The sequence below is a fragment of the Anabrus simplex genome, chromosome 1 (genome assembly GCF_040414725.1).
Source record: "Anabrus simplex isolate iqAnaSimp1 chromosome 1, ASM4041472v1, whole genome shotgun sequence".
Taxonomy (NCBI): domain Eukaryota; kingdom Metazoa; phylum Arthropoda; class Insecta; order Orthoptera; family Tettigoniidae; genus Anabrus; species Anabrus simplex.
Window position 1 is genome coordinate 871,095,327 of NC_090265.1, and position 19,940 is coordinate 871,115,266.

At 38.4% G+C, this 19,940-nt stretch overlaps 1 protein-coding gene across 1 annotated transcript in view; it reads right to left on the reverse strand.

Annotated features, from left to right (window-relative positions):
- Positions 1-4,334: 4,334 nt before the first annotated feature.
- The window catches only part of LOC136857672 (inosine-uridine preferring nucleoside hydrolase), a 78,739-nt gene continuing 63,133 nt past the window's right edge, over positions 4,335-19,940 (reverse strand). The window contains exons 5-6 of the mRNA XM_067136507.2: positions 14,616-14,764; positions 4,335-4,711 (exon numbers count right to left, since the gene is read on the reverse strand). Coding sequence (XP_066992608.1) covers positions 4,388-4,711; positions 14,616-14,764 — 473 coding nt within the window. The 3' untranslated portion in view covers positions 4,335-4,387. The remainder of the gene's footprint in view (positions 4,712-14,615; positions 14,765-19,940) is intronic.

A 19,940-nucleotide genomic window follows, 5' to 3' on the forward strand; every position in this document is an offset into this window, starting at 1 on the left:
ACATGCTGTCTTTTTGGAGAGATACATTCAGTGGAAGTTTAAAAATTGAATGCGCTGTTCTACTGCCACATAAGAGGGTTGCTGCAATACGTGAACAACAGCCAAAGCAATTCTTCCTCTAGACCTGATTTTATCCATTAGGAGGTTGGTCAGAAATGTCTTTGTGATCCCGTTAAAAGCATCCACCAATAGAAAAAGAAACAAATGCCTAGATTATTTTCAGTGTTGTCAGTAATTGAATGAAATGCCTGCACTGATCAGGTACTAACATGGGCAGATTATTGTGCAATTAATGCAACTTTCATTGGTATCATAAGGATATCTTTAAATAGCTTGCTTTCTAATAGTGGGTAGGTGTCCTCGGTCCAAAATCAACCAGATCTTTTTCACTTACACCTGCAATGTTATCTTCTATTTTAATAATACCCTGAATGAAGATCTCTGCCTGATATACTGTATAACTGTGAAGGCATTGAGTCAACAATGTTCTCTCTGAAACTGGGCGAGTTGGCCGTACTGTTAGGGGCGTGCAGCTGTGAGCTTGCATCCGGGAGATAGTGGGCTCGAATCCCACTGTCGGCAGCCCTGAAGATGGTTTTCTGTGGTTTCCCATTTTCACACGAGGCAACTGCTGGGGCTGTACCTTACTTAAGGCCACGGCTGCTTCCTTCCCATGCCTAGGCCTTTCCTATCCCATCGTCGCCATAAGACCTATCTGTGTTGGCGCGATCTAAAGCAAAATAGCAACAACAACAACAAAAAGTTATCTCTGAAAAATCTCTTCTCAAAAGTTTTCTTGAATGTTTCCTACAATATGGAACGTCGAGATGATTGACAGAACGCTAAAAAATTATGGTGAATATTTATCTCAACGTTGATGGCGAGTGACCGCAACATCAGCAAGGATAAATTTTCATTGATCATAATTTTCCAACAGACCAAGCTTGTGGGTAACTGCCTGCTAAGTAGTTAAAACATATTATAGTAAAACCTGTGCTCAGTGGAAATCCAGGGTACTGGAGGACATTTGTTCTGCTGTATACAGGATTCTGGTTCATAAAGGTGCTTAAAAAAATAACATAAAAATCGTAACTGCATACCTCCATTAGAAAATCCAGCAGGATATTTATATGATTTTTTGCGGTAGTAGATACAATAGTGTACATGATACATGATACAATAGTGTACTTATGTACATTAGTTCATCACCTCTAAAACAAATCTTCTTGCTTAGAACTTCCTCACAGAGCACAGTAGTACAGTATATGCACTTATTTACGTCTTCCAGTAATCTAGAATTGTACACTGGACACAACTATCGCTGGTAGCAGAGTTCTCAAGTAAAATACGGTCATGACAAATGATGTCAAACAATTTCACTTCATTTTTCTTTAGCGAAATAGGCTGAATGTTCTCTACAGCTGATAGGGCATGTCGGTAGGACTTCATGGTACATAAACCATCTTTATCATCGTTTTTGTTCTCGTCTTCATCACCATCAATTTCTGTTCCTTCTCTTGGAGGTGATGAGTGGCAAACGTGCCAGTAAATCTACCGACACAAGGCTGACATATTTGAGCACCTTCAAATACCACCGGACTGTGCCACTCCAGCTCAGCACTGACATTACCATTATTACATTGTTAGAGAGTTTGTTGTAGCAGTCAGTATCTCGAACATCTTGGATCCATTTGGAATACACATGTACTGAAAAGGGTTAGGAACGAAATTTACAAATTTTTTCCGTTATAGTCGCAAAATTTCCTTCCGTTCCTACATCAGGCGGGTTTCACTAAATACAGGTAAACTTACATGAATGTTAAACCATAATTCACGGGACGAGGACAATTTTTGAATATGGACAGTTTTCCAGTTCATAGAGGTTCTGCTAAAGGCAGGTTTTACTGTATTATCTGCCAGTAAATTGCTGAATGGGAAACCAAGGAAGACTTGGAGGAGAAAGTTATAGAACCGAGGAAGAGTAAAGGGAAGTGAAGAAACTGGCAGTCAAGAGAATAAGCAGTATGTGTATTCTCTAAGGATAAAATTCCGTGAAACCTCTCCTTGCAGACATTCCTCAAATGTGGATAGATTTTTATATCCCAACTGAAAGAATATAGAAATGATTATAAAATGAAATCTCAGAAACAGACATGGACAGCTGTTTGAGAATCCCAAAGCTTGCTTTATCTCTTGCCTATGGACAGAACTGGGATTTCGAGACATAATACACAGTACGGTATGCATAAATATGGAAAAATAAGTTCTGAAGACTGAAGAGAAATGTACCATATTCACAAGAAACAGTTGGGGCCCTGTAGTAATACTACTGTACCTGTTAGCGCAGCTATTTAGCCTTCCAGTACCATTAACTGGAACTGGATAAATAAAGAAAGTTGCCTGATTGATGAGTCTGAAGTCCAGTTAGTGTGGGCAGGCAACACATACTATAACTTTAGTTTTCTTTGCACTTTGTCAGTTGTTTTGTCTCAAGTAGGAAGTATAGAAGTATAAAAAGTACATAAAATTTGACAATCTGCAATAATATTAAGTTACTGAGTGTGCATTTTAAAAAAAAATGTAGTGTTCATTGTGCTTGCAGATATATTCTGTGTAGGAATGATGCAAATAAGTAACATTTGGAACAGAACGACTTTCGGTACATATATTAATTTGCATTAATAATTGTGCACCATAAAAGACCTGTCATTTTACTGAAAAACTTGGCATGCACTTAACTTTTGAAGCAGATTGTCAAATGATTTGTGTAGTGACATGTTGAGTTGAATGGTCTTGCCACCAGAGGCCATGAACATGCTTCCACCCATGGTCTATATTAAGGCTTACAGTGGCTGGTCATTCATGGTGGAACACTGCTTCTAGTTGTGGAAAGCTCGTCAACCATTGGACATGGCTCTACAAAACAAAGAGATTTTGTCCAGTTATGAATGAGAGGGAAGTACATTATCAGAATGCACAAGGCTGGATGTGTTAGGATGGGTTGCGACTAGTGGATGCGTGAGGGCATGGTCTCATGGCAGCTGGACTGAGGAAGCCCTCGACTAACCACCAGGAGATAAGATCATCTAATTCATCGACACACATGAGCAGATCAACTGTGTCAGTGTTTGCCATCCAGGTACACATAGAATCATTTTGATAGGTCCCTATGTCTGTCCGGATCATTTCCAGGTGCTTGGCTGAAAGAAATTTAGTCTCACAGTGCCTGATATATGTCATGCTGTTGACATCATCCCATTATTTTCTTCATTAACAGTGGTGTCATGAATAACAAACCTGGATAGCCATGGTCTGTCTACATTTAATGACAAATCCAGGTTTTCTTTGTGTACTGACAATGGTTATGTTTGCATCTGGAGGCCTCGTGGTGAGCACTTCACTTTTGCCTTCGTTGTGGCATGACACACGCCCCCACTGCTCGTGTGCTGGTCTGGGGGCCATCGCATACAACAGTTGGTTACCTCCATAGTAATCCAAGGGTCATTGACAGCACAGTGATACATACAGGACGTACTACAGCCACGTGTGTTTCCCGTCATGACAGAGCTTCCAAGAGGCATTTCCCAGCAGGATAATGCTCGGCTGCACAGAGCAAAGGTATCTCAGGAATGCCTCCACAATATTGCCACTTCTGTGGCCTGCTCAGTCATCAGATTTATCACCCATCGAATATGTCTGGGACCACCTGGGGCACCAACTTCTGCATCCTAGGAATTTATGTGATCTAGAAAACCAGTCACAGCAAAACTGGATAAATATGCCGTAGGATACCATACGAAATTTGTATGTATCCTTGCCCGCTCACATCACATCTTGTATCCAAGGTAGAGGTCGATCCACCAAGTTCTAGAATCTCGCTTCAGTTGTTTACTTTTCCACAGTAAATTTTCCTTTTTCTCCGATGATGTAATCACTTGCTTTCATCAACGTTACAGTCAACCATATTATATTTTATGCAGTTACAACAACTCCTTCTTTGCAAATGAGTATGTTAAGGCAGTCCCATGAAAACGGTGATGACAAGAGAATTTTTTTTCCAGAAATTGAAGGTAGTTAAAGTAATCAATTTTATATAAAGAGTGAAGATATACTGTAACATGTTATAACGTTACATTTAGATTAGGCAACATCCCTCCCAATAAAGAACATCTCCCAGATGCAGACAAATTGCACGGTCCCTTCAATGTCCGTAAATGAGGGTTTCACTTTACCTCACTATGAAAGTAAAATGGTAGATTATAAGTGGATACAATATTTTATATTCCAAATCAAGCATGTTTTACTTAAATTAAATAAAAGAACATCTGTTGTAATTTGTTGTACTTAAAAGGTATTTTTATTTAGCTACATATCAGAATATTTTAAATCATGATGATAGATTTTCTTTCAACCATGTTTTGTAAGCTTCTACATCTATATTTTTAATGATGACAGTATTTTTGACCGGTCGAACGTCATTGTAATCTACAAATATAGCACCTCTGCCATAGTCTCCCTCTGTCTCCGCTGCTACATTGTGAGTGATGTTGGATGTAACCAGACTAGGATTTACAACCACTGCTGCTGCCATCGGATCTGCAGAGACCCATTGAGCATTATCAGGCTCATTCGTCAGTATCTTTCCTTCAGCCTTATTAATAAGATTTATCTTCTCACTGTTGATAGTTCCTAGCTCATTCTTACGCCACCTCTGCAACATAAAAAATGAAACATCATCAATACAAGGTGGCTTCAAAGAATAAGAAAGAATTTTTTTTTTTTTTTTTGCTAGGGGCTTTACGTCGCACCGACACAGATAGGTCTTATGGCGACGATGGGATAGGAAAGGCCTAGGAGTTGGAAGGAAGCGGCCGTGGCCTTAATTAAGGTACAGCCCCAGCATTTGCCTGGTGTGAAAATGGGAAAACACGGAAAACCATTTTCAGGGCTGCCGATAGTGGGATTCGAACCTACTATCTCCCGGATGCAAGCTCACAGCCGCGCGCCTCTACGCGCACGGCAAGAAAGAATAAAAGTAACAAGAGCTCACATGGAGAAACTTTATTTTACAGGCAGATATGAAGATACAAAGTAGCAGGGTGCTGATATGCATTAATATTCAACATAGACACTTTTCTTGTCCAAGCACTTGTTCCAGCCAGTGTTGCCAACACCATCATTTTCCCACTAAATCTAGATTTATTTACCCTTTGTCAGTGGACATATTTTAATATACAGTAGGCAATGCGAAATATAGTCTTTTTTCATGCTTTTTTCCATGGATATTTTGGTGGTTATTCAACTGAAGTTTTATACAAATGATAGAAAGTATAATAAGATAATATTTCAAATTTAAGTTCTTGACATTGACCTCGAAACGAAGGTCTGCACCGACATTAAAATTGCCTCAATATTCCAAACATTTTTGGGGTAAAAAATGAAATATTTAAAGATCTTGGAAGCTTTCCGTCGATTACAGGCTAATACATATAATTTTTCTAAATTTAAATTTTCTAGCTCGTCAGGCAGACTGTGCCTCAATCCTGCTTTGAGAAAGGGGTTAAAAATGAGGACTTCCAGGAAACTAAAGCTAACAACTATGCAGATGGTCTTTATTACACTTGAAACAGGTAACTGTGTGAAACTTTCACCAAAATAGTCAATGTACAGACACACGGTTGTTACGATTTTATATACAAGGATTGGGACAAAAGTCATTGCAACTATTTTTTTCTTGTAGATATGTGAACGGATCACAAACGTATATGTGTCGTGTGGAAGTTCTGCAGGCATAGTGTGTATGCAGAACAACAGATGACTCTGTGATAGCTTGTAGTAGCGTAACAAGGGCTGTGAAATCAGTCAGTTGGTGAGTGTCATGTGAGATGGAAGTAACCCGTGTTGAGCAGCGCGCTTACATCAAAATAGCCGTTCTTCGAGGGAGAAATGCGATGGAATGTCACAGTGAATTAGTGGAAGCCCTTGGCAATAATGCCCTACCATACTGCACAGTAGCACAGTGGGTAGGAAAGTTTCAGCAAGGATGTGTGTCAACCAGTGATGAGCAACGTTTGGGACGACCTGTCAGTGTGCGGACTGACGTGGCACATGCCGTCATCAAGCAGCTCCTGAATGAAGACAGACGATGGACGCTACTGGAGTTAGAGAGGGCAAGTGGCATCAAGAAATGCACTGTGCACAGGATATTGCGTAATGAGTTGCAACTGCACAAAATCGCATCGCGGTGGGTACCACATGCACTGACGGAAGTTCAAAGGTGGGTGTGCTATGCAATATGCTCCGAGCACCTTGCACGCTGGCAACAACACGGCGATCAGTTCTTGTCATGAATAATCGCCATCGATGAATTTTGCGCCAGGGCATACGAACCAAAACTGAAACGTCTGTCCGCGGAGTGGCGACATGCTGGATCACCAAGGAGGCAGAAGGTCTGTCAGAATCCTTCCCCAGTCAAATTGATGGTGATCGTCGCGTATGACGTCAGGGGTGTCATTGTTTGCCACTTTTTTCCTCATGGCAGAACAGTGACCGCACAGTACTATGAGTACAGGGACTTCCTAGTGCAACAGGTGCGACGTGGCATTCGGGAGAAACGTCCAGATCTTGTGGACAGTGCAATAATCCTGCACGACAATGCAAAACCACATAAAGCAGAGTGTGTAGGGCAGCTACTGCGACATTGGGGATGGAAAGAATTGGAGCACCCACCGTACTCTCCTGACATTTCGCCCTGTGACTTTGATCTCATTCGAAAGATTAAGGAACCACTACATGGTAGGCGGTTTGCAACACGAGAGGACATTGCTATGCTCTGCGCCAACAGGTGACCCAATTCACACATGGTGCGGCAAATGCTGAGGCAGATGGTATTCAGCGCCTTCCACATCATTGGCAGCGTGTGCTGTCAGTAGCAGGGGACTACTTTGAGGGTCTTTAGGCCCAGGTTTGTCATGTCAACTTTATGTGTACTGTGTTGTCATTCTTTTGCACCGGGAAAGCCATATTGCCCTGTGTACGACTGTAATAAATTAGTGTGTAACGATATTTCAATGCTATTCATTGTCCACACATATAGTTAACACCTTGTCCTTTCATCTGTATATGTCACATTTTCCAACCAGACTGGTATTTTCAAGAAAAAAAATTGTTGCCATGACTTTTGCCCCAACACTTGTGTGTGTGTATATATATATATATATATATATATATATATATATATATATATATATATATAAAATCCGCTCTACGTACAACACCTTTTGGGCTATGTCCGCTGTATATAGCCTGCAAAACCAACCATTCATGATATCTCCATTATCAATCCTCCTATCGAAAAAATGCACATGAGAAAAAAGTTTTTGAAATGAATACCCATCAAGGTTGGTCGATTTCCAGTCAGGTTAGTCTTGTATATATTGTGGGAGAGTAAAATCACTATTTCAGTTCCCAATAAACTCCCAGTCCATTCTGGGAATTTGAAATGGTATGAACCTCAAAACCTACCTTTGGACAGGTAGATGCTAAATATGAAGTTTGGTTGACATATCTCCAGTAGTTTTCAAGTTATAAGAAATAGGCTTTACATGCACCCGCTCTTGAGTTAAGTCTGGTGTGACTTGTACCAAAAAAAGGTCCATCTATGTTATCTCCCTTATTAATCCTCGTATCGTATGATGCATATGAGAAAAAAGTTTTAGAAATTGATTTTCATTAAGACAGGCAGATTTTCACTAATTTTGGTTGTGTATATTTTGTGGGTGTGCAACATCATGGTTTCAGTTTCATATAAACCCCCAGTGAATTCAGTGATTTAGGAACAATATTGACCCTAAAACCTACCCAAGGACAGGTGGATTCCAAATATGAAGTTTGATAGAAATATATCCAGTAGTTTTCAAATTATAGACAAACAGACACCAAAGCTAAAAAATATTCAGATGGTCATTATTACACCTGAAACGGATAACTGTATGGAAATTTTGCTAAAATAGTCAATGTACAGACACATTACGATTTTATTTATATAGATTAATACAGCATTGACATCACTTTCCTCACCCACCCATTGTGCAAGTTGAAAATGTAGTGAAACAAAAACTCTTCTGTGAACATAGTCTATGGGACGATACATTTTACAAGTGTTTGGACCGTTTACACAGTACCACAATGAATTCCAAAGAATTAGGATGGACATTACCTCTAAACTTGTTTACATCACATGAAGTGTTGATTTTATTTTGTAACAAGACGGATTAGAAAGGAACTGAAATCTTCTAAGACTACGAAGTCTACCCAGAAACTATCTAAACTATCTGACAACTGACTTCTGGAATGGTAAGCAAAAGCATAATGTTGTGCATGTAATAATTGTCTTTTTTTCGTATGCTGACTTGCAAACTCAAGCTCAGTTAGCGGAGGAAGAGCTGCTTAGTGGAAGGACCGATAAAGTAGGGAAGAGATCACACTTTTTCTTCTACTTGCTGTGATTAACATGGCTCAAATGCTGCTAGGTTGCATATGTGGGTATTGTTTAGCAAGAAGGTATTAGGAGTACCCAAGACGCAGTGCAGAAAGTCAGGCATTTGTTACACTTCCCGTAGCTGCGAAAGTGTCTTGAAGATCTCATCCTCAATCTCCAACACTAAACTGCTTCAAACTTAAGGCAAGAAGAATCTCTCTAATCATAAAACACACTGAGTGGCATAGTTGGTTAGGCATTCACCTTCTGTACTCAAAGTGAAAGGATTAAATCCAAGCACAGTAGATGTGGCTGGCTTGTGAGGAAGCTCTTACCTGTTCAGTTTTGATAGTCATACTGTATTGTGGACACTAAATTCATTATTTCATGCTGATGTACGTCAATACTAAATTGCACTTTAGTAATGGACTCTTCCTTGAAAACTTCTCAGAAGGAAGTTTCATAATTTAAATATTTAAACCATACACAGTACTAATAATAATGTTATTGGCTTTACGTCCCTCTGACTACTTTTACGGCTTTTGGAGACGCCATTGTGCCGGAATTTAGTCCCGCAGGAGTTCTTTTACATGCCACCACATCTACCGACACAAGGCTGACATATTTTAGCACCTTCTAATACCACCGGACTGAGGCAGGATTGAACCTACCAAATTTGGGTCAGAAGGCCAGTGCCTCAACCATCTGAACCACTCAGCCTACACAGTACTAAGAGCCAGTGACAGCGATAAGGACCCCGCTGACCCCGCAGGCCCTGCGAGGCGGAGGGGCCAGTGGCTTGTGAGGGGCCCATGACTGTTTCTTAATTCAGTAGCTAAAGAGTGATTTTACATATTGATAAAGCTACAGCACACAATAAAGTATTATTTGTAATACAGAGTGTTATTTCAAACTTAGGCCGTCGTAGAGCAGAGCTTCTTTCGTCAACAGGAGTACAGTAGCTATTTCTGAAAGAATGTGGGTTTCCCAACCTGTTCCAATAATAATCATCCCTTGCTGCCACTCACAACAATCAACAAGGCTTTTGAAGTAGTTAGCCAAGATGCGATAGCAAAAACATCATCCTTATCTAAACTCTAATTACTGAAGTTTTGAGCCTGTTTATAACTCTCGGCAGTCAGTGAAGCTAAGTGTGTCTACGATGGATGGTTGAGTTGTAAATATTAGTAGATTATTTGGTCCTAGGAACAAGATTATTTCTTAATATTGTGATGGTCAGCGTGTTTTGGTCACTATAATTGGAATATGCCTTTCTTATGTGTGTCTATTCGTACCATATAAGTGTATTACTTTTATTCCTTCAGATTTGAAAACTAAATTGTAGTATTAGTAGTATTTATTCACTCATTACATTGTTTACATATTTACAGGACTCTGTTTCTTATATACATACCTCTTGTAAAAACATTAGCACTTGAAAAAAATAATTTTATAACTAACTCTTACATACAGTATTACAGTAGTAGTGTTATTGTTACCATATTAATACTTAAAATGCATTGAACTTGTAACTGTCTCTTTCATACATTAAATATATTATTATTATACATAACAAAATTATACCAACCTCAACAGAGTTGAGTCAGGATATCAGTAAAATACCACGTTAGGTGAAACCTTGTATGGGTAATTAAGAATATTAACTATATAGAAAGAACTATATTTAATAATGAGGCCTGAAGTACGAGTATGGGTTTGAGTGAATGATAGGTATGATCAACAGCACATGGTGGAGCATCAAACAGAACTTGAATATGTTGACGTGATATTTTCATTGAGTTATTTCTTCAATAACAGTTTTATTATTCATGACAAACAATTTAAGATGCGTCTGACTTATTTTCTGGCTTAATAAAGTAGTTTGTAAAGAACCTGAAAGCCAGAAAATAAGTCTGATGCATCTTAAATCATTTTTCATGGATAATAAAACTGTTATTGAAGAAATTGCATTTGGTTATGCTAAGTTTGGGTTTGTATAACATGCAGCGGTGGTACATCTTACTGCGTGTTAAGTATTCATGTTTAATGTTCTCAGTTATATTTTTGTTTTTGTTAATATATTTGTATATTACAAGGGCATAGAGCTGCTTTACATTAAATATATTTGCTTCAGCATATAATTGACTACTTGGATATAATCTTTCTTTCTGATACATTATTCATAATATAAGGTTTTGAACAACCTGTATTTTATTTATTACATTTTTGTAGGCTCCTCCCCATGCCAATATCCCGTAGCTAAGAATAGACTTAACTAAAGCATAATAAACCTCTCTTAAAAATATCATACTGGATATGCATTTTAAATTGTGAAATATATACAGTAATTACAGTAGTTCTTCTGACTTTATTTCTTAAATTGATAATGTGACTTCTCCATTTCATGTTTGCATCAATTAACAATCCCAAATACTTAATGTTACTTTCTCCATAAATTTTGTACCTGTTACAATTAAACTTATAGTTAATGTTGTGTGCAGTTAATTCATTAAAATCGTTCCTTGTATCTGTTATTGAAAAATTCATAAGTTTTGTCTTCTTAATGTTTAAAAACAATTCATTATTATCTGACCATTCAACCACACCTTACTATTCATTATACTATTTCCCTTCTTTGACATGTATCGCTCCTTGCGATCTATTGTATTATCAAACAGCTCATCTCCATGTAGACAGATGGCGACTCAGGCTCTCAGATTCATCATTTTTTGTTTCTGCCTAGTCTTGTCCTTTTTATCTGCATTCATGTTTATTCTTGTTCAGTTTTGAAAAAAGGAAATGGCGACTGAGGTTTCTGACATGGCTTTTCTGTCCAATAAAAGATACTTTAATCGTTTTAAATATGGTATTGTGAAACTCTCGGTTCTTTCGAGAGACTTCTTGTTCTTGTTATCCATCAGGTAATTATTTTCCTTTACTTCATCATGTAATTATTTTCCTTTACTTATTATTTTGCTATTTCTGGTCCTTCCAAGACTTGCCATGGTTGCTTTTAAGTGTTTTCTGGAGTTACGTATTTGTTCTACTTTAATTTTATTGGGGACTTGTTTCTCATTGATTTTATATTCTCGTATGTCTGCCAATTTTTATGTTCTGTTCGGAAACCAAGCGCAGTGTAGATCCTGTTATGTTTTCTGCTAAGTTTGATTGTATGTTTACACGTGTAGAGACCTATTTTGTGTACGCATGGGCATTCTATATTTTGCTCGATTCCGACACCCTTTGGTGTTTTCTTGCTCACCCACTCTGTACTATTCATGTCCACCCTTGGTGTGTGATATGGATGTGTACTGATAACGAGGGTTTTGACTGAGTGATACGTTGTTGCTGGTGTGGTGCACGTTTTCCCTATTGGCCTGGTTCTGTGTTTGTTTTACCAGACCAGATTCGTTGTTCTGATTATACTTGTTGTGTACTATTACGACATGCTTTACTGGCTTGTCTCTCTGCCCTACATTTCTGTGTGTTGGTCTCTGTGTGTGTTCATGTGAATGAGTTTGATATCTGGATCTACATTGATTTTTGGGCGTCCAATTTCCAGTATCTTTTGTTATTTCATTCTTGTTTCTGACTTCCCTAACCATTCTCTCATGGTATTTCTGGCTCTGCCATGTTTTAACTTCTTTTGTGTATTTTGAAGGTAACCTTGGAAATTTCGTATTTGTTGTTTTCTCCATGTATATATTCTATGCACACTTCCTTGCCTCGCCCACCTACCCTCACCTTCTTATTTGATTATACGTTTTCTTTGTGCCTGAAGGATAATAGATTTTCTCTTTGGGAATTGTTGTTAGCACACAAAATAAAAGAGAGAGGTAATGTGGTAAAAAGGAGGAAGACCCTTTGATTCGAGGTCGCTTCATTGACCCGATATAAAAGGGGAATGCTCTAATTCCCTGTTGTAATAGCCTTTTTCTTCATGAGAGAGGCAACTTTCTAATTCGGTGGCATTCGTATTTCATTCTAATAATATTGTTTTTTTTAAAAATGTGGAAAGAGAGAGAGAGCCTGATTTGGCTCAACCAAACATATTCTGATGTACCAGTATCTGTATGTTATACGTAAGTAGCGTACCCCTTTGTATTCTTTTCTTCTCTATTATGAGGTAAGGCAATTTTTATTATGCATTTCCTTTTCATTTGAATAAACTCCCTTTATTTAAGATTATCCCTGTCTTAATATATGTGTATTGATTTTAGTGTTGCTTCCTATACTTGGTCTATTGGTATTGGAAGCCAAGTTCAGCTACTGACTTTTTCCTGTCAGTTTCGATCACGTTCTACTTTTATCATCCCTCTGTGTCACTTTGTTGCCTCCATGTGTGTGGTGGGGGGGAGATTGAGTTCACCATGCTTTAACTTTTCCAGTGCTTGAGTTGCTCTCTGACGAGATTCCAGCTGTCACCTTCGACATAAATGACTGTATCATCTACATATGTTACGATGTGCATATGTTATCATTTGGTATTGTTTTCCCTAGATCATTAATAAATAGAATAAAAAATAATGGCCCTAATACTATGCCTTGTGGGACATCCTTTATTATCTTCATCGGTGTTCCTAGGGATTGATTAATTTTGACATACTGTACTCGATCTGTCAAGTAACTCTCAGGTAAATCCAGGATACACTATCGAATGCCTTTTCAAGGTTGAGAGATATCCCTGTGGAGAACAGAGAAGAATTAAAATTTTCATATATTCTCTTGATTAAGGTGGATATGGCATCAGTTGTTCCGAGATTTTTAATGAATCCAAACTGTCTGGGCGAAAGTATGTGGTGTTTTCTAAAATTTGGTAAATATTGTTCTTTAAGCATTTCTCAAATATTTTTGATATTGTTGTAGTTATCAAAATTGATCTGTATTTTCTAATGTCATAAATATTTTCAGACTTGTGAAGAGGTTTTATTATTGTTGTTTTAAGTTGATTTGGAAAGTAACCCAATGTGAATGCATTATTATTATTATTATTATTATTATTATTATTATTATTATTATTATTATTATTATTATTATTATTATTATTATTGTCGTCATTGTTGCTGTTCACTGTAGTAATATACAACCTTGTACTACAAAATAAACTTATAACTTTCCTTATCAGGGAACAAGGGGCCCATTTTCAATTACTGCAGGTGGGTCTCAAGCTTCTTAGCGCTGCTACTGCTAGGAGCAGACATTATTCTCCTCAAACCTTTAAGATACTCCCAGTGTTTAAATGTGTACAATTAGTATATTGCTAGAAACCAAGAGGAATTTGTTTCAGATATCAGGGAATCCTACATTTTTAACTAATTAGTGTTTAGAAACAGTTGCTTTCTTGTAGTTTTTACAGAGCATAAATTTATATTGATACAGAAGTGTATCCATTGGTATGCAAGGTATTTTGAGGTGTATATAGTTTTATCATTGTAGTAAGCTTATTTAGTCTATATGGATTTTATCTGTATCTGTATATTTTAATGTTTTTAATGCCAAATTAATACATAATTCAATTGTTTGACTATTTCATATTAAATACAGTATTTGGTGTGGGTTCTGATAGAGAAGAACAATATAATTTTGTTGGTGTAATCTAGAAAACTACCTGTTTCACGTTTGTAAAGTTAAAAGAGCCATCTCAGTACAGGCCATGAATATCCCTGGAGGAGTGGAAGGTATAGGCTTCCACTATTCATAACCTAATTACTAAGTGGGATAGAGTTAGTAGCTCTATGCACAGCCAACATTGCCCTTGTGAATGACCTTAGTGCATATTCATTTCTGGTGTAGACTAAGTGAGCACAAGGGCCATGTGCCCCTCCAGAAGTTAAAGTCCTGTTTAACATTTTTTAGGCTCTATGGTATGTCAAGTCAGCCATTCCTTATCAGAATTAAAAGAAAAAAATCTCTAATATGTTCACCCTTTTTAGTGAGTGTTTTATCATATCTGTTCAGATGCCAGGAAGATTCAGCTTGAGTCTTGAGGGTGTTTCAAAGATGTCAACGAATCCTAATTAGAGCAATGTCTTTAAGATAAATTTTTCTTTAAAAGTACATCAGCTACGTACAACAGCTGCAGACTGTTACTGGAATATTGTGAGATTTCTTCCTTGTTTTATAAGTTATTACTCACCACTGTTATTTTGTTCCTCTCCTTACAAGTCTCCCAAGGAATCAGTGTTATTGGGTTGGTCTCCTTTGTTGTAGAATTAAATACGATGAAATTGGCTTCTGGATCCATAAAGAAGTTGAACTCTACCCCTGGCTTGATGTTACCAACACCTGAAATTATGAGTTTATATGAATGTTTTTGTAGAAGAATATGATTTTGTAACTCTTCTACCTTGAACTTCTTTGAATGTCAAAGGAGGAAGCAGAGAGTGTTCTTAGAAGAGTTTTAGCATTCTATAGATGATATATTACATTCACACTCTTATTTCTGTGCTGCCCTAAATGCACTCCTTGCAAACAAATAAATAATCATGCATCAAGAAGTAGTTATCAGAATCTAATAAAACTTTATATGGGCAATTGTAACATAGATATAAGAAGGTGATTACAATGTCAGAGTATAATGTATTTTAGTGTACCATTTGCCACTGAGGTAGACACCTCATTTGCAAATAAAGAGATTTTGATTCTGAACTCTATTATTATTTTGCAGCTAAGATGGATTGCACCTGCACTTTATCTTATTTCATCTGAAATGAATAAAGTGTTTAACCAACTATGTAAATTGCACAACACACATCTAAACTACCAAACTGTGTGGTAGTAATTTACAGTAAAGAATACCCCTAAAATCCTACTAAACAAACAAGATAGGTGACTAGATTACTAAAAACAGAAAGGAAGATTTGAAGTGGAAAAAAAAATGAAGCCTTGGAGAAAAAAGAGCACATATAGAAAAGGATTCATTTTTTATCATAACAAAATAACGTCCACCTGTGTGGTATAGGGGTTAGCGTGATTAGCTGCCCCCCCCCCCCAGAAGCTTGGGTTTGATTCCCAGCTCTGGCACAAAATTTGAAAAGTGGTACGAGGCCTGGAACAGGGTCTACTCAGCCTCGGGAGGTCAACTGAGTAGAGGTGGGTTCGATTCCCACCTCAGCCATCCTCAAAGTCGTTTTCCATGGTTTCCCACTTCTCTTCTAGGCAAATGCTGGGATGGTACCTAACTTAAGGCCACAGCCACTTCCTTCCCTCTTCCTTGCCTGTCCCTTCCAATCTTCCCATCCCTCCACAAGGCGGCTTCTTCTCACCAGGGATGATGACAGTGCAAGAGTATTGCTTAAAATTGTTTTGAAACATGAGGAGACCTTTTATTTGATTTACAGTTTTTTCTTTCTTGATCTGTTTACCCTCCAGGGTTGATTTCCCTCGGACTTAGCAATGGTTCCCACCTCTACTGCCTCAAGGGCAATGTCCTGGAGTGTGACACTTTGGGGGTCGGGATAAAACTGGGAAGGAGGACCAGTACCTCGTCCAGGCTGCCCCACCTGCTATTCAAATCAGGAGCCTAGTGATAGATAGGGAAGTGATGGACAAGGAAGGAAGGAACTGGCCATGGCCTTAAGTCAGGTACCATCCCGGCATTTGCCTGGAGGAGGAGAAGTGGGAAACAACGGAAAACCACTTTGAGGATGGCTGAGGTTAGAATCGAACGCTCCCTCTATACAGTTGACCTTCTGCGGCTGAGTTGACCCCGTTCCGGCCCTCGTACTGTACTGTACCGGTTACGACCTGTACATGAGTATTTTTTGAGTATAAATGACATTCAATTATCACGCGTAATGTTCTGAGCACGCCTGGTTTGTTTACCGTCAGCGGGGCAAGCAAGCGAGTGAAGGACAGCTGTGAGCTGTGACGTAGCCACAGGGGCTAGCTAGACCGCCCGCCCGTCACACGACGTGTTCCCAGCCTGGACTCGTATATTCTAGATTCCACGTCACATCTTCCAGATTGTTCGACGGGGAAAATTTTGTAACTCCCGTAATAATTATGTTAGCGGCTTGAGCGATATGTCATCTTGTTTGGGATCACCTGAACGTCGCAATGCTCAAGTTTCAAGTAAATCCATCGAGGGATTCAGGAGATATTCAGTCAAGCCGTATTGTGACGTAGACGTCCCGAATCGAATAAAAGGAGGGCCCACTGTAGCATGTTCACTCAGTTACAGCTGAGTAGTCAGCGTGGACACTCTCGCTGCTACTATCGTCTTGTAGTGACAGTCCCGACGAGGAACTCTGTAATTTTCTAAGTATTCATAAAGTGAACTTGTATTTTTTTTCGAGTGTGGGAGAACGAATTCTTCCAAGTATTCTCAAGTGGACTTGCAATATTTCGAGTGTCAAAGAACATTTTCTAAGTCTTCATAATTGAACTTACAATATTTACGGGTGTTCGAGACTGGAATTTTTCCAATTATTCACGAAATGGACTCGTATTATTTACGTGTGTTAAATTCATAATTGGACTTGTATTATTTACGTGTGTTAAAGAACGAATTCTTCGTAAATTAAACCTGCAATATTTGCAAGTGTTAAGAGACTTCATTCCTCTAATAAACAGTGATTTATAAACTTTGCTAGTGATGATCTCTGAATGTGCTCAAAGTTCCCGTAAGCATAAATTTGTGATTTTGCCGGTACTGATTCAAAGACTTATAAATTTCGCCAGTGATAGACTGTAAATTTATTCATATGGATGGACTTGTGTTTTTCGTCCATGTTCACTCAAAGACTTGTACATTCGCCAGTGTTGATTCAAAACTTTATAAATTTCGCCAGTGATGAACTTTAAATCTATTCAGATTTTCATGTGGATGGACTTATGTTTTTCGTCCGTGTTCATTCAAAGACTTGTACCTTCGCCAGTGATGAACTTTAAATTTGGTTATAGTTTCATGAGAAGGGACTTGTGTTTTTTTTTTTCAGTATTTATTCAGAGACGAAGACTTTTGCTAGTGGTGAACTCTGAAATTATTTATAATCCTCGTATACAGAGACATATCATTTTACGAGTGTTAAATTTTGAAAGTCTTGACAAATAATAACCAGTGACTTCGCTAATAGGTTAATCACCCAAGATTTTTATGAACTCAGATTTATCAGTACTGTGAGTGACCTTGGAGACATCAACCCTCTCAGTCACATTGGACTGAGGTAGCAAATGATTATCTGCAACATCCCCAGGATCATCGGGGTTCAACCTGGGCCTCGAAAGTTCGAGGCATCTCTACCTTCTACCAACCCAGACAGTCCAGCCGCTTCTGTACGGAGTCCCTGGAATCTTCTGGAACGTGTTCCAACCTGCTCGGCTTGGTGAACTGGAGAATCCGAGCCATATTATAGGACTATGTGGAAGACAACTTATATCTACCTGGTGGTGATGTGCAATTTCATGTCTTATATGAATAAACTCATGTTCAGAGTCAAAGTTTTCTTGTAGATAGGACCCTACCTCCTGTACCGAGCCCTAGCTACTAGTCACCCCGTTTTAGCCCTGAGAACTATATTCTTGCCTACTTTAAAATATAATCTGAGATTCGGGCTCTTTTACCGGTACAGAACCACTTTTCAAATTTCGTGGCAGAGTCGGGTGAGTAGCAGCTAATCGCGCTAACCACTACACCAAAGATGCTGACATTTACAGTCCTACTATTTTTAATTAAAGACAAAATTTCTAAATACTAAGCAACAGAAAATGTGTAGACAAAAAGATGAGCAGAAAATTATTATATGGGTAGCGAAACAGTGGAGAAACGAATAAGTTCTTGTGTGAAAAAGCAATGTCTGAGAGAAATACGAGGTAGTATATGATGCAAGAACTTGGAATGTAAATAGTGGAGTAGATAGCATAAATAGGTCAGTAGGAGATTGGCACTCAGCACTTTAAATGTTAGGAACGTCAGCTTGTAGTAATAATTTCATCAGACATGCTGACAGGGTAGGATGCAGATGTAGGTTTACATGGTTGCGACAGCTTGCTCCTTTATTATCCTTTGTCTTATCTTGATTGTTATGTAGCATCAGTAATTTACGAGCATTATAATATTATTATTATTTGCAGGAAGCTAGCAGTTTGATACTCAGTTGTATACATTTAGGCAAGTGCGTTTTTCTCACTATTCACGCATAGTAGGGGATGGTAAGGAGTGATGGGCAAGGGAGAACAGGGCATAACCGTAAGAGAACGGGTGGGATGGGCCCACCCAAAATATGTAAAAGAAGGGAGAAATGTGAGAAGTGGGATAAGGGAGGAGAGCGGCTCTAGCTTTATGTGGCCGGCTGCAATAGAATGGTGAGAAAAACGCACTGTCATCTGGTAAAGTTGTTGGGGTCTTCCTTAGGGCCGGTCGTGTCATCATCGGGAGGGCGGCTTCTTCTTCTCACCAGGGATGATGACACGGCCGGGCAGTAGTGGTAGATTGTCCTTAATATTAGTTCTTGTTTTTATTTTATTATCCCTTATTGTTCATTTAATTTTTATTTTATTTTTTATATTAAGTGTAGAAGAGAGGCGTGACATGTAGGGACTGTGGATGACTGCTGTGGTGACCCTCCCTTGGTTCCGGAGTATCCAATGAACCTCATGGCATGCCCAGAAATTTTGTATTTCTATTTTTCTTATTTTTCTGTCAGCTGTCCTTGTGAACATGTATTGGGGCTAATTTCGCCTGTTATGTTCAATAAATAGTAATATGATACTATTTTTAATTTGTTTCTTTAATCAGTCCATTGTGATTATATATTGGAAAAGATTCTCCCTACATTTGCATTATGGAAAAGAAATATTAAAGCTATTGTGAGAAGCTCTGAATAACAGTTTTACTTTCTTTGAAATACTTACACTACTTCTCATTACAAGTTAAATCATCAAGTCCAGTTTTTTTCACAAACTGCTTAAATTACAAAACTGATAGAAATATTTCATGTCATCAATAACAATTTTGTTACTGGGTCCATTTTCTTAAGTAGGCTACTGCAGTGATATAGCTTTTTCCATTACCTTTTGTACTTCCTTCATAAGTCCCTCTTTTTCTGTCTGTCTCAGTATTTCTTTAGCTCTCAAATATACAAAGGAACCTTGAAATATATTTTCTAAAACCCCATAAACAAACAGGTAAACCCCGTTATCCGCGATTTCGCATAGGCCTATACGCGATTTTGGTTTTAAGACTAGTACTGCCATCTGTTAACAGAACGTAGACATGCGTGCCGAACTCTGTAACGTACATAACTTCGCGCGCCAAGATTAAACGAGGCAAGCACATCTCTACGCGGATCTTCTGTCGTGTTTGTCGAGACGTGAATCGTCAGTTCCGGTCAGTAGAGCTGTGGAGATGCACTGGACAGGTTTCGTATTTAAAATGCCGGTTAAAAGGAAAGAAGTGTGTACCAAAGTCGTATTCGTTAGAAAAAAAAATTAGAAGCGTTGAATCGCCATGAGAAAGGTG